At 40.8% G+C, this 12,491-nt stretch overlaps 1 protein-coding gene and 1 pseudogene across 1 annotated transcript in view; both read left to right on the forward strand.

The window, feature by feature from the left end:
• SLC38A12 (solute carrier family 38 member 12) overlaps positions 1-12,491 on the forward strand; it is a 68,064-nt gene that overhangs the window by 33,504 nt on the left and 22,069 nt on the right. The window contains exons 4-7 of the mRNA XM_089654917.1: positions 7,119-7,200; positions 9,926-10,013; positions 10,154-10,234; positions 11,318-11,417. Of these exons, the coding sequence (XP_089511043.1) occupies positions 7,119-7,200; positions 9,926-10,013; positions 10,154-10,234; positions 11,318-11,417 (351 nt within the window). The remainder of the gene's footprint in view (positions 1-7,118; positions 7,201-9,925; positions 10,014-10,153; positions 10,235-11,317; positions 11,418-12,491) is intronic.
• Positions 1,699-1,859, forward strand: LOC149444157 (U2 spliceosomal RNA; annotated as a pseudogene).

A 12,491-nucleotide genomic window follows, 5' to 3' on the forward strand; every position in this document is an offset into this window, starting at 1 on the left:
CCAATTATAAAATACTTTATTATTTCATAATAAAGTAATTTATAAAATAATTTCTTTGTGTTTGATTCCTATTCAAGAGAATTACTTTATATATAGTCAATATAGGCACAGAGGTAAATTTTTTTAACATTTTCTAATGGTGGTGTGCCTCGTGATTTTTTTCATGAAAAAAGTGTGCCTTTGCACAAAAAAGGTTGAAAAACACTGGCCTAGATATCTGTGAAACGCTTTAGCTTGCTCATGCACATTGCCACCAAGTCCTTGGCTTCCATGATCTCATTCACTTTTCTAATCCAGTTCTTCGTGCTGGGGACATGAGCCCGTTTCTAATATATAGGTATTCCTCTCTTGGCCGCATTTAACAAGGTGCGGTAAGGAGCATAACTTATATCCGCTAAAAGTGTAGGGGCGTGGAGCAGGAATGAACCGGAGACAACAGAATCTTCTGGGCTTTAATATCAGTCCAGAAGGAGCAAATCGAGGGACACTCCCACCACAGGTGTAGGGCTGTGCCATGTTTGCCACAGTCTCTCCAACAAAGATCTGAGATTGAAGGGTAAAAACCTAACAAGACTGTAGGCACACGATAACGGCGTGTCAGCTGCTTTTAATTATTTTCCTGAGTCTTGGAGTCCATGGAACCGGAATGTGTCGGTTGATTAAAGAGTGCATGTTGTTCTGTTGGAAACTTCACCCCAAGGTCATGTTCCCACTCTCCGACAAAAGCAAGTGTCACAGTAACATGAACCGAGCTTAGCAATTTATAGAATTCCGATACCAGATGGGGTAAGGGCTCCTTTTGTTATTAAAAAAAATGCTTAAATGGGGTGAGGTTAGACACTGCCCTGATAGAGCGGCCATGAATAGCAAAGTAGTGTAGCTGCTTGTAGAGCAAGAAATCCATGGTAAAGCTTCCAAAATGATCTCTAAGGGTCTCGAGTGGGAGTAACCTTCTGCCCTCCAAGAACTTACCACAGCTAGGGTTACCCTCCTATAGCCCATGATCCAAGAAAGGCCATGCATTCCCCTGGGGGGAACCACAGGAAACCTCCCAATGGAGCCAGTGGGGATACAGAGGGGACCAGTTGGTTAACTCAGTTCCAAACACGCAAGGCATGGGTTGTCAATGGAGACCTGGTCTCTGACAGTCCTGTGTACTCACAGGCCAATCATGGGGCGTAAGATAAATTACGTTACGCCATACATTTCTTCAAGGAGACCCATAGTTTGGTGTGGGCATGAAAGCGCCAGTTCAAGATCCTCTGGAGGGCAATAGCCCTGTAATCCCTCCGAATGTCAGTCCCAAACCCCCCAACTTTTTAGACCATTGTAGCACTGTCATTGCTAGTCGTGGTTTCAGCCCATTTTACACAAAGCCAATGAGCATACTTTGGATCTGCACAAAGAAGTTTTTAGGTTAGGGCACTGGCAGCATTTGCATAAAAAAAGTACTCTAGGAAGAACATTTATTTTAATAATATTAACTCAACCCACCCAAGTGAAGGCTGCTTTCGTTCAGGTCTTCAAGCCTTTACGCACAACATTTAATAGAGTAGGAGAATTGTTAGAGTATAGCGTCTCAAAGCGATCAGTAAGCTGGACCCCCAAGTACTTCAGGAGGGGACTTGGCTTGGGTGAAAGGGAAGGCCACGCGTAAAGTAAAGGCAAGCGTCTTGGGTAAAGTAATAGGTAGAACTTCAGACTTCTCGGCCTTTTGGCTAAGATCAAGTGTAGTATCTGTTCTTATCAGTGTCCAGTGGGGGTGCTCCCGGCCATTGTAGCTTTGCGGGGATGGCTGTTGTATAGTACCCCTGCTGGTATGATGGGGGTCTGGAAGGCTAGTACCGGGGGGACAGAACCCGGGATGCCCACACGTAGCTGGGGCCTGGGAGTAATTCCCCCGAGGAGACCGGAAGGACCCAGTACCTCCTGATTTGGATGGATCTACCTTGTCTGGCCAGGGGTCGGGAAGGCAGAAAGTCCGCAAACCAGTGCCCCCTGAGTAGACGCCCTCAGGGGTGCCACTAGTAACACCTGGGTGTGGGACCCCACAGTGTGAAGATGGCACAAGGTCACTGTGTTTTCACTCTTTTTGCACAAGCGCCCTTAGGACCAGGCCTTTTGGCTAGGACCAGGGCAATTTTTGCTACAGGCCTCAGGGCCTGGTCTGTGCACAATTTGGCACGGCCACTTTTTTATTTTCTATTTATTTAATTTATTTCACTCCCACGTTTTGTCACTTTTTCTTACTTAAGAGTGTGTTTTCACATAATGGAGGGTGTGGGTCCTCAGGCCTGCCCTGAAGTCTAGGGGGAGGATGTGTGGTCTTTTGGTTCCTTCCTCCCCTGATCCCTAGGGGGTTTTCTCTTCGGGAGAGCCCCCTGACCAAGTACTGGGTGTCCGGCTTCGGCTGGACACAAGGAACGGTTATAGTTGCACGTTTGCAGAAAAAAAAAATAAAAATAGGTAGAACTTCAGACTTGGTATTAGGGATGCACCAAAATTCCGGGCACAGAAACATATCGAAAAAATCTAGCCGATACGGGGGACAGTGTGTACTGCAGATGGGGGGGGGGGGTTATAGAAAGGTAGGAGAGCAGCAGTGTATACAGTGACTGGCTGCCTATATGTCAGTTCTGGTTTTTAAATGCAATTACCCGATTGTTTGTTTTTTTTTTTTTTTTTTTTCCCCTTTACTATAGCTCATAGAATGAGCTGTCACTTTCCCAAAGCTAAAGGCAACAAAGGGGCGGGGTCACTGGGTAATGTCACTGGGTGTCCCCGCCCGTTTGTTTTCTTTAGCCCTCCAAGAATGACAGCTCTTTCTCTGAGCTATAGTGAAGAAAAAAAAAAGCCAGCAATTGCATTTTAAAAACAATGCTGTTTTTTAAATGTAATTACTGGCTTTTTTTTCCTTTTCCTTTAGCTCCGAGAATGAGCTGTCATTTTCAGAGGGCTAAAGAAAATAATGGGGCGGGGTCATCCAGTGACATTACCCAGTGATCTTGCCCCTTTTGTTTCCTTTAGCTTTGGGGAAAATGACAGCTCATTCTCTGAGCTATAGTAAAGGAAAAAAGCCTGTAATTACATTTAAAAACTGGCACTGACATATAATGACAGCCAGTGAGGGAGCCTCTCTGTATACATCGCTCCCTCACTGTAATACATTGCTCCTCTCCTGCCCCCTCCTTGCACACACTGCTCCTCTGCCCCCCCCTACAAAAGGGACCTGTCACTTATATGCTAAAGTAAACAAAAATACCAAAAAAAATTGGAGCCTCCCCACCCCCACATACGCAGACATTTTCGTTTCGGTTTTCGGCCACGTGCATTCTGAACATTCGGTATCGGTTTCAGCACCAGAATTTTCATTTCATGCACCATTGCCTGGCTTAATTTATCTTGAAATTGGATATCTTACCAAAAACCTGAAGTTCCTGCATCAGGTTAGGCAGTTAACCCTAATCTGAGCACTAGAAATCCATGTACAGAGCCATGATCCACTGTAGCATGCGTGGTCTCAAGCCCAAAGTCTCCAGTACTGCCCAAAAGTAAGACCAATCTACACGGTTGAAATCTTTCTCAGCATCTGTAGTTAAAATAAGAGGGCAGAAGATTTAATCGAAGGAAAGATTTAAAAGACTGAAGGTTTGTGTTAACAACCTCCACAGATGCATCATACTTTCCTCATTCTGATGGCCTTGGCCTCGTGTTTTATTTATATATATATATATATATATATATATATATATATATATATATATATATATATATATATATATATATATATATAGCTATGCACTTCAGTGTCCTGCACACAGTAGCACCCCATAGTCTTTTTAATAGCCATGGACAGGGCTAAGTGTGCATTGTGGTGGTGGTGGTGGGGGGGGGTGCTCTAGGTTTGTTTAAGAAAGTGGAACAAAAGGATGAGTTCTCTTATTCTTTAATGTACATACAGTGGATATAGAAAAGAATCATCCCCCTTTTTTAAAATATTCACATTTTGTTGCTTTGCAGCCTGAAATGAAGACACACGTTTTTTTGTTTTATCCAGCTGTATTTACTTAGTGCAACCTATAACATCCAAGTGAAAGATATAACACTAACATGTCAGAAAAAAAATCAAAAACAGAATCGGTTAAAAAAACTCTCAAAATGACTTGTAAACTTAAGCAGGTGTAGCTAATCACCGAATCAAAGGTGCACAAAGCCATATGACTTTCAACTGTGATCAGCTGTGGTCATTTTGATTAGCTCAGAATGAAAATAGCTTTCCTGGAGCATTTCAGTCCCTGATAGTGCAACTGAAGTGAACAACCAACTATGGGTGGTAAGACACTACCCAAAAGATCTGTGGGAAAAAGTTGAAGCACAGTGAAGTCTATTAGTAAGAATTGGAAGGTATTTGGTACAACACAGACCCTCCCTGGATCAGGACATTGGTCTAAACTGGATGAAAGAACCAGGAGGAAACTGGCCAGAAAGGCTACCAAGAGGCCTACAGCAACTCTGCAGCAGTTGCAAGAATTTGACAAAGCATGGTCCCTGTGTGCATGTGACAATATCTCATTCTCCACAAATGTTCCTTGTATGGGAAGGTTGCAAGAAAAAAGCCACTCCCTCAAGAAAGGCCACATGCAGTAATGACTGAGCTTTGCCAAAACACACCTTGAATGTTCCGAGGCCACACGGAAAACTGTGTTATGTTCAGATGAGGCTTAAATTTGAATTATTTGGCCTTAACACTAAACGATGTCTGGCAGAAATCCAATACAGCTCACCATCCAAATAACACCATTCCTACAGTGAAGCATGGAGGTGGTAATATCTTGTTATGGGGGGGTTTCTCTGCAGCAGGGACCTGGAGCATTTGTCAGGATAGAAGGAAAATACTGTGAAAATCTGCTGCCGTTTGCCACAAAGTTGTCAATGGGAAAAATGTTTACCTTCCAACATGACCGTGACCCAAGCACACAGCAAAAATGAGCACACAGTGGTTGAAGGAGAAAAAAAGGTGAATGTCCTTGCATGGCCTAGTCAGAGCCCAGACTTACCCCCTTGAAAATCTGTGGAATGCCTTGAAGACTGCAGTCCACAAACGGTCACCATTAAATGTAACTGAACTTGAGCAGTTGTGCAAAAAAGAGTGGACAAATATTGCAAAGTCTAGATGTGCAAAATTAGTAGTGACAAATCCCAACAGACTAAAGGCTGAAATTTAAAGCAAAATATGGTTCAACAAAATACTGACACAAGGGGGTGATCTTTTTTCCAACTCGGTGGTTCTATTTTTGAAGTTTTTTCTGACATGTTGGTGTTATTTCTTTTACTTGGATGTTATAAGTAGCATTGAGTAAATACAGCTGGATAAAACAAAAACTGTATCTGTCTTCATTTCAGCCTGCAAAGCAACAACGTGATTATTTTAAAGGAGGGGGTGATTATTTTTTATACCAAATGTACATACTGATTTAATATTGCCATTCCTGAAAATGGAAAAGGCATATTCTGTATCTTTAACAAAAATATGGAAACATAATCTTAAAGTAACTCTTTGCTATTATTGCTCCCTCTCTCATTATTATTATTATTATTATTATTATACAGGATTTATATAGTCTAGCAGTTTGCACAGTGCTTTACAAAATGAAGGTAGACATTACAGTTACAATACAATTTGGTAGAGGAAACAGAGAGCCTGGCTCGTTAGAGCCTACAATCTAAGAGGAAGGGTTGAGTGATACAAAAGGTAATAGCTGTGGGGTATGGGCTGATGGAGGAAATAAAGGCAGTTTATTAGTTAGAAGCAGGATAGGCTTTTTTAAACAGAGAGGTTTTTAGGGATCATCTAAAATCTCATGTCACATCCTTGATAGCAGTTGTGAAAACAGTAGCATCCTTGATAGCAAGGCAACTCCTTGATAGCAGTTTTGAAAATCAATTCTAAATGAATCTGGAAAGAAAGCATGATGTCATTGTATCCAGAGAGATCCCAGACACAGACTGCAGATCAGACTTCTGAAGAAGGCCAAAGCATTATTTGTCACAAGTGTTTGTAAGATCAAACCACGCAAATCCCCAATCAACTGAAGTAACGAAGCTGCAAGTATATAAGATGACATAAAATTTTAAGGGTTCACCTAGCAGTATTTGTCACAAAACTGACACCTCTTAAACAAGAAAAATGTTCTGGTTCATTGGGCATATTAAAGTGGTCCTAAAGGTAGAAAGTTTATTTTAGCTTTTAAAGCATACATTTTTACCCAAAAAGGGAAGTTCTCTTCCTCCTCCCTTCCTCTCCTCAACATTTGGGACATAATTTTTTTTTTTTTGGGGGGAGGGTACCTAGCTTTGACCGCCACCCACCACACCCGCACTTCCGGTTGGATCGCTGCAACAAACTGAGTGGAATGTGCCCCCCCTTTCCATTGCAGCCTTCTTGGACATGCCACAGGTCTCAGAAAGCTGCAGGACCAGTCAAATAGCGCAGCGTGGCTCTCATTTGCGCAGTGAGCAGCTGCTGACAGTTACTGCCGGCTGCCCTCAGTTAGTGTGCCGGCTCCAGGGACTGAAGCTCAGTGAAAAAACCAACCGGGTGAGGACATCGCTGGATGCTGAGGCAGGTGAGTGTCCTATTTATTAAAAGTCAGCAGCTACAGTTTTTGTAGCTGCTAACTTTTAATTTGAGAACTCCCCCAAACCCCCCCACATACCTGAGCCCGATCTTGATCCAGCGCTGACTCCTGCTGCTATCAATCACAGCCAATGAGGAGGGAGCAGGAGGCAGGGGCTGAGCTGTGCTTTGTGTGTCAATGGACACACAAAGTTGAGCTCCACCTGCACTAGTGCCTCCCATAGCAAAAATCTTGCTGTGGGGGAAAAACCAGGAGCGTTGGCATAGGATCGGGTCTGCTTTGCAAAACTATTGTACAGAGCAGGCAAGTATACCATGTTTTTTTTTAATTTAAAAAATTGAGCATATACAATCACTTTAGGTTTGTTTTGTAAGTGACCAAGAACTTGAATTAAAACATTAAAACATCTGCAATTGTTTTATTTAACATGTATCTTGTATGCAAATTGTTTCAGCGCTTTGCATTTTTTTAAATCTCTAGTTATATGACCACAACATTTGTTATAGAAGCCATGGCTGCAGCTAATGCTCGACTGCGTTGGAAGAGATGGGAGAAGGAGGAGGTGAGTTATCTGTGCTTGGTATGGAACTCTCGCAAGTGGCCCCACATGCAGACTAGGTGTAGTGTTTACTGGGTTAAGACCAGTGAGTAGCCTCTTGGTGTTCAGAGGCTTCAGTCTACTCCTCGAATTAGTGTGAGCGTAAATTTTTCATTTGTTTATATCTAACCAACAGCAGATGGTAAAGAACTCCAATTCATGCCAATATGTATGAGAGGGAGTCACTGCTGTGTGTGTACATTTTAGCTTGAGCTATTGAGCTTTGTAATAAGGGTATTTGCTTATTTTAAATAGTGTGCAGCATTAGTATAGGGAGTGAGCAAGCAATGTTTACTGCATACTTAGTAGATAGCATTTCTTCTTCAAATCCTTTTCCTTCTTTTCTTTTTTTTTTTCTTTTTTTTTTTTTTTCCTCCTGGGTGGCTGCAGTAAGAGCCAACAATGTTAAAGAATTTTCAGAGCTAGAGATATCACCCCACTGATGCCAGTGCTCTGGAAGCTATTGGAGTCTCCTTCTACCAGCAGCAGCTGCTTAGAACCAAAGCGATAATAAAATAAAAGTTATCTATACTGCTTATTATTACAGTGTTCAACATTAGTAAAGGCAGAGGGTAGACAAGATTTAGAGGTGTGGTTTTATTTTTTTTTGTTTTTTTTGTTTTTTTTTCCCCTGTTATGTTTAGTTTTGTTAGTGAAGTATAGACCTTGGATCTGGAGGACAAATTTTATCGTAAGCTTGCAATATTTAAAGCTTATTTAGTAGATAGTCTTTCCTTCTTTAAGGAGACATTTAAAGCTGGCCATAAAGTAGTATTAAGTAGAATTTTTAATTTGACATTTTTCATTTTTAAGACCACTTGATATTCTAATGAGTAGTTGGGTCCAATTGATGTTTACAGTGATGAGAAAATTCGAAGGAACAGGATGGAAAGTTGTTCTCGAGTGAACAGTTTGCTAAAAGTAGATGTGATATTCATTCAGGAAAGAGCACTCTCTCCCATATCGAATGTTAAAGCGGTTGTAAAGACTAAAATTGTTGCATTAAGCTAAAATATGTTTAGGTTAAAGTATCACTCCCTCACCCCCCCCCCCCCCCATACTCACCTGAGCCCTTACTTAATCCAGCGCAATGCTCGTCTGGAGCGGCTCTCTCCTCTTCTTCCCTTGGCTGAAAGTAGCGGTAGCCATTGGTTCCCCCTGCTGTCAGTCAAGTCCTGTGACGAGGGAGCAAGGGGCTGGGCAGAGCATTCAGAGCATTGCTGTGTGTGTCAATGGAGCACACAGATGTGCCACCATAGGAAGTGGCTTCCTATGGTGGCACACAGAATTGAGGAGGAGCTAGGATCACCAGCAGGGGACCCGGGAAGAAGAGATTGGGGCTGCTCTGTGCAATTCCATTCCACAGGAAAATATAAACCTGCTTGTTATTTAAAAAAAAAAATTGTAGACTTTGCAATCACTTTTAAGCACAAACAAAATTTGGACGTGCTTTTGAATGGTATTTATCATTTCATCAAATGTACTGAAGAGAATTTTTGAGCTTATATTTGTACAAATGTTAGTTCAAACATCTAGAACTGTATGACCAGTTTAACCACTTGCCCTCCAGAGGAATTAACACTCCACCCTTCCTGATCAGGCCATTTTTTGCAATACAGCGCCGTGTTACTTTAACTGACAATTGCGCAGTCATGCAATGCTGTACATAAATTAAATTTGTCATTTTCCCACAAATAGAGATTTCTTTTGGTGGCATTTGATCACCTCCGGTCTTTTTTTGTTTAAAAAAATTTAAAAAACACGGACAATTTTGAAAAAAAAAAGCAAAAAAAGCAATATTTGCATTTGCTATAAAACAAATTGCTTCATAAATTTAGGCCACAATTAATTCTGCTATATGTCTTTGCTAAAAAAAAAATCCCAATACGTCTAAATTAATTGGTTTATGTGAAAGTTATAGCATCTACAAATGTTGCTATATATACTGGAATTTCTACTTTTTTTTTTTTTTTTATACTAGTAATGGCGGCAATCAGCGATTTATAGTGGGACTGTGGCGGGCATTCTGACACTGGGTGGGTGCTGTGCAGAGGCATACAAAGCAGCATGTCCTTGCTGACAGGAGAGAGACCTGTGTTTACACACAGGTGTCTCATCAGCTTTCCCTAATGATCACTGAGTGCCGTCCGGGACCCGATGATTGACATCCTTAGCCACAATAGCTGCACGTGCGCGTGCCCCCTACCCGGAAATGCAAATCATGTATATATACTTGATTTTGCGCAGCCCTGCCTCCCTGTAGCAGTACTTCTGCTATAGGGCAGCAGGATAGTGGTTAAGAAACCCAACAGGGACACAGACAACAGTGAAAACAAGGGTTCTAATCCATGCCTACTCTGCCCAACACTAAACAAAATGGTTTGGCTTTTTATATGTTTTTATGTAATATTTTATATCTCCCAGACAATTTATTATTTTTTACTTTTGCATGTTCTTTTTAGTCTTGACCATAATAGATAAATAGAACAAGATTACTACACATCCCCTTTAAATCCTGCTTTAGTAGAACAGCTCCGAAAATGTATTTAGGTAGCTGAGCTCCTGGTAAAGCTTTCCCGTGGGATAAAAACATATTCTGCTGATTAACGTCATTTATGTAGACTGATCCTAATTTATGTATTGTCCTGATGCTGCTAGTTTGACATTAGACTTTTGTCCTCTTCTGTAGGAAATGGATTCATCTGAAAATTCTGATAATGAATCTCTGCCTCCAGATGGGTATGACAGCTCAGAAGTCCGACCCATCCTTTCTGTGCGTGAGTATTTGTGTCTTGTATAAAAAGCTTCGGAGAATTTCCATAAGTTCTCTCTCTTCTTCTTTTTTTTTTTTTTTTTTTTCCAGGATTTTTATTTATATTTTAAAAAATATGACTGACACTTTGTTAATATCTTTCAGAGCGCCGTGGTTTATCCGACCCTTTTGCAATTGTGGAGCGAGTGGAAATGGGGCAGATGGCGTCAATGTTTTTTAATAAAGGTATGAATTATGATGCGAATAGCTTCTGTGTATTTCATTGCATAGGTTTTATAATGCATTGCCACTTCAATACAGTCATTTCGATTTTCAATTAATTATCAATTTTCTTTTGGTGGCCTTTCTTTATTCCAGCAGGTGGAGCTAGATTACTATAAAAAAAAAAAAATGATGTTTTATTTATATGGTTTGTTTCCTAGCATGGGACAGTGGAAATACATATTCATATGCACTGCAATGGGAAAATATAATATCATCTGCACTATAATATATAGTGTTCAGTACTGAAATGAAATTTCAAATCTGTAACACTTGTCCCTGTATTAAAAACAAACAAAAAAATAAAACATAGTAGTCCATGTAGTCTAGGGTTGTTTTCTTGCACACCCAGTTCCTCTAGCTCCCCTTTGCTCCCATGCCAATATCTTTTAAATGGGATCTGGCACTTACACAGACATGCCACGGGTTTCTGCCAGTTCCATGGGCAGATACCCACGGCATGTATGCGCATGATCTTGGATTAGTTTTTATTCATTGGTCTGTTGCTGGGGTCTCCAAATTTTATCATCATTGCCCAGTTTACTGTCCTTCAGACTTTAGAGGGACCAAACTATGCCAATTTGAGTAAACAATGCCCCATCTTTGATATTGGGGGAGATATAGTGAGCCATCACTGGGTGTCAGTGGGAGGAATTGCTGGGTGTCAGTGAGGGAAACAGTACCCTATTGTTGGTGTCAGTGAGAGGAATATTACCCTATCATTGGTATCAGTGGGAAAAGTAGTGTAACATTGGTGCCAGTGGGGTTGAAGCGTCATTATTTGTTTTTATTGTTTAAATAGTTATATTTCTGATTAAAACACCTGACTTTTTTTTCTTTGCTGTTTATTGGAGAGACAGCCATAAAAATTATTCCTTATTAATCTAAAACTAAAAAAAATGAGTTGCAGTACAACTACTCAATATTGTCGTGTGTTGTGTTTTTTTTTTTTTTTTTTTTTTTTTTTTTTTATAAAGCTTTATAACTGAAATATGCCCTTGTTCATCAGACAGATTATTTTTTGGCATTTTCCTACTTTTTCTACAGTTGGCGTAAACCTCTTTTATTTGTGCATTATTGTATATCTTTATGGAGACCTGGCGATATATGCAACAGCTGTACCTCTGTCACTCGTGCAGGTCACATGGTGAGTAATACTGGGTTGGGAATAATTGCAGTAGAGGCAGTCAGAAAGGGGTATAGAAATGTATTTGACTCATCTGTTAGCTTAAGAGCATAGTCTGCCTTTTGATAAAAAACAAAATGCGCCTACATAAATCATATAATAAACAAATGTGCATTTATTAATTTTTTTGCACTAAGACCTGCAGAAAATTGCAACTATGCTCGGTGAGTCATGGGTGCAATGTACAGGCTCCTGCCTTGTGCAAGAAATAAACAATGGACTAAAGTGCAGTGATATATCACAACATTTGTGCTTCATTGAGGACTACAAATCCTTTTGCTGCAAATGTGAATAGATGGAGCCAAGGAGCCACGTCAAATTTAAAGAGACAGAAGGCTGTATGGAGAAGCACCCTTCGATTCAGGTAAATAGGAAGAGAAGCGCAATTTGAAGGTGGAGGGTTGGAGAATATGACCATGTTGCATGTTACACTCTAAACATGACCTAAGCTTTTAGGTCTCATGCATACAGCCGTACAGGGGCCATACAGTGTGCAGAGCCTGTGGATTCACTTTTCTGGGACCCACAGCTGTTGCATACAGCCTCCCACTGAGGCTAATTAGAAGATGCGGTTAAACGCTGTTATGTTAGGGGGGGATTGTATAAAGCACCCACGTGCTCAAGAGCGTATTCTCTGACCGCATGCAACTGCAACCCCTGGCGCATAACTGCGCAGAGCTGCAATCTTCTAATTCATATTAATGGCTGGCCATACTCGACAGCAGTACCCAGGAATGCGATTACACAGGCTCTGCATACTGTGCGAGCACGTGTGTGAGGCCTTTAAGTTTTATTTCCATGACCTGTTACTTTTCTTTTCTTTTTCACATTTTTTTTTTTGGAAAACAGTTATCATGGTGAAGAAATTGAATGGGTGAGATTATATTTCTACCTGTTGAGCAAAACAAAAAAAAATGCTTTGACTCACAAGTAACATGTGAATGAAACCTAAATAGATGTATTTACGTTTTATAAAGTGTCTGCTACATAAGAGATTTATTCTATTGCAATTCTGTTTTAACCACATAATGTCAG

This window comes from Staurois parvus, unplaced genomic scaffold (assembly GCF_062004578.1).
Source record: "Staurois parvus isolate SC_StPar_1 unplaced genomic scaffold, SC_StPar_1.0 ptg000813l, whole genome shotgun sequence".
Taxonomy (NCBI): Eukaryota; Metazoa; Chordata; class Amphibia; order Anura; family Ranidae; genus Staurois; species Staurois parvus.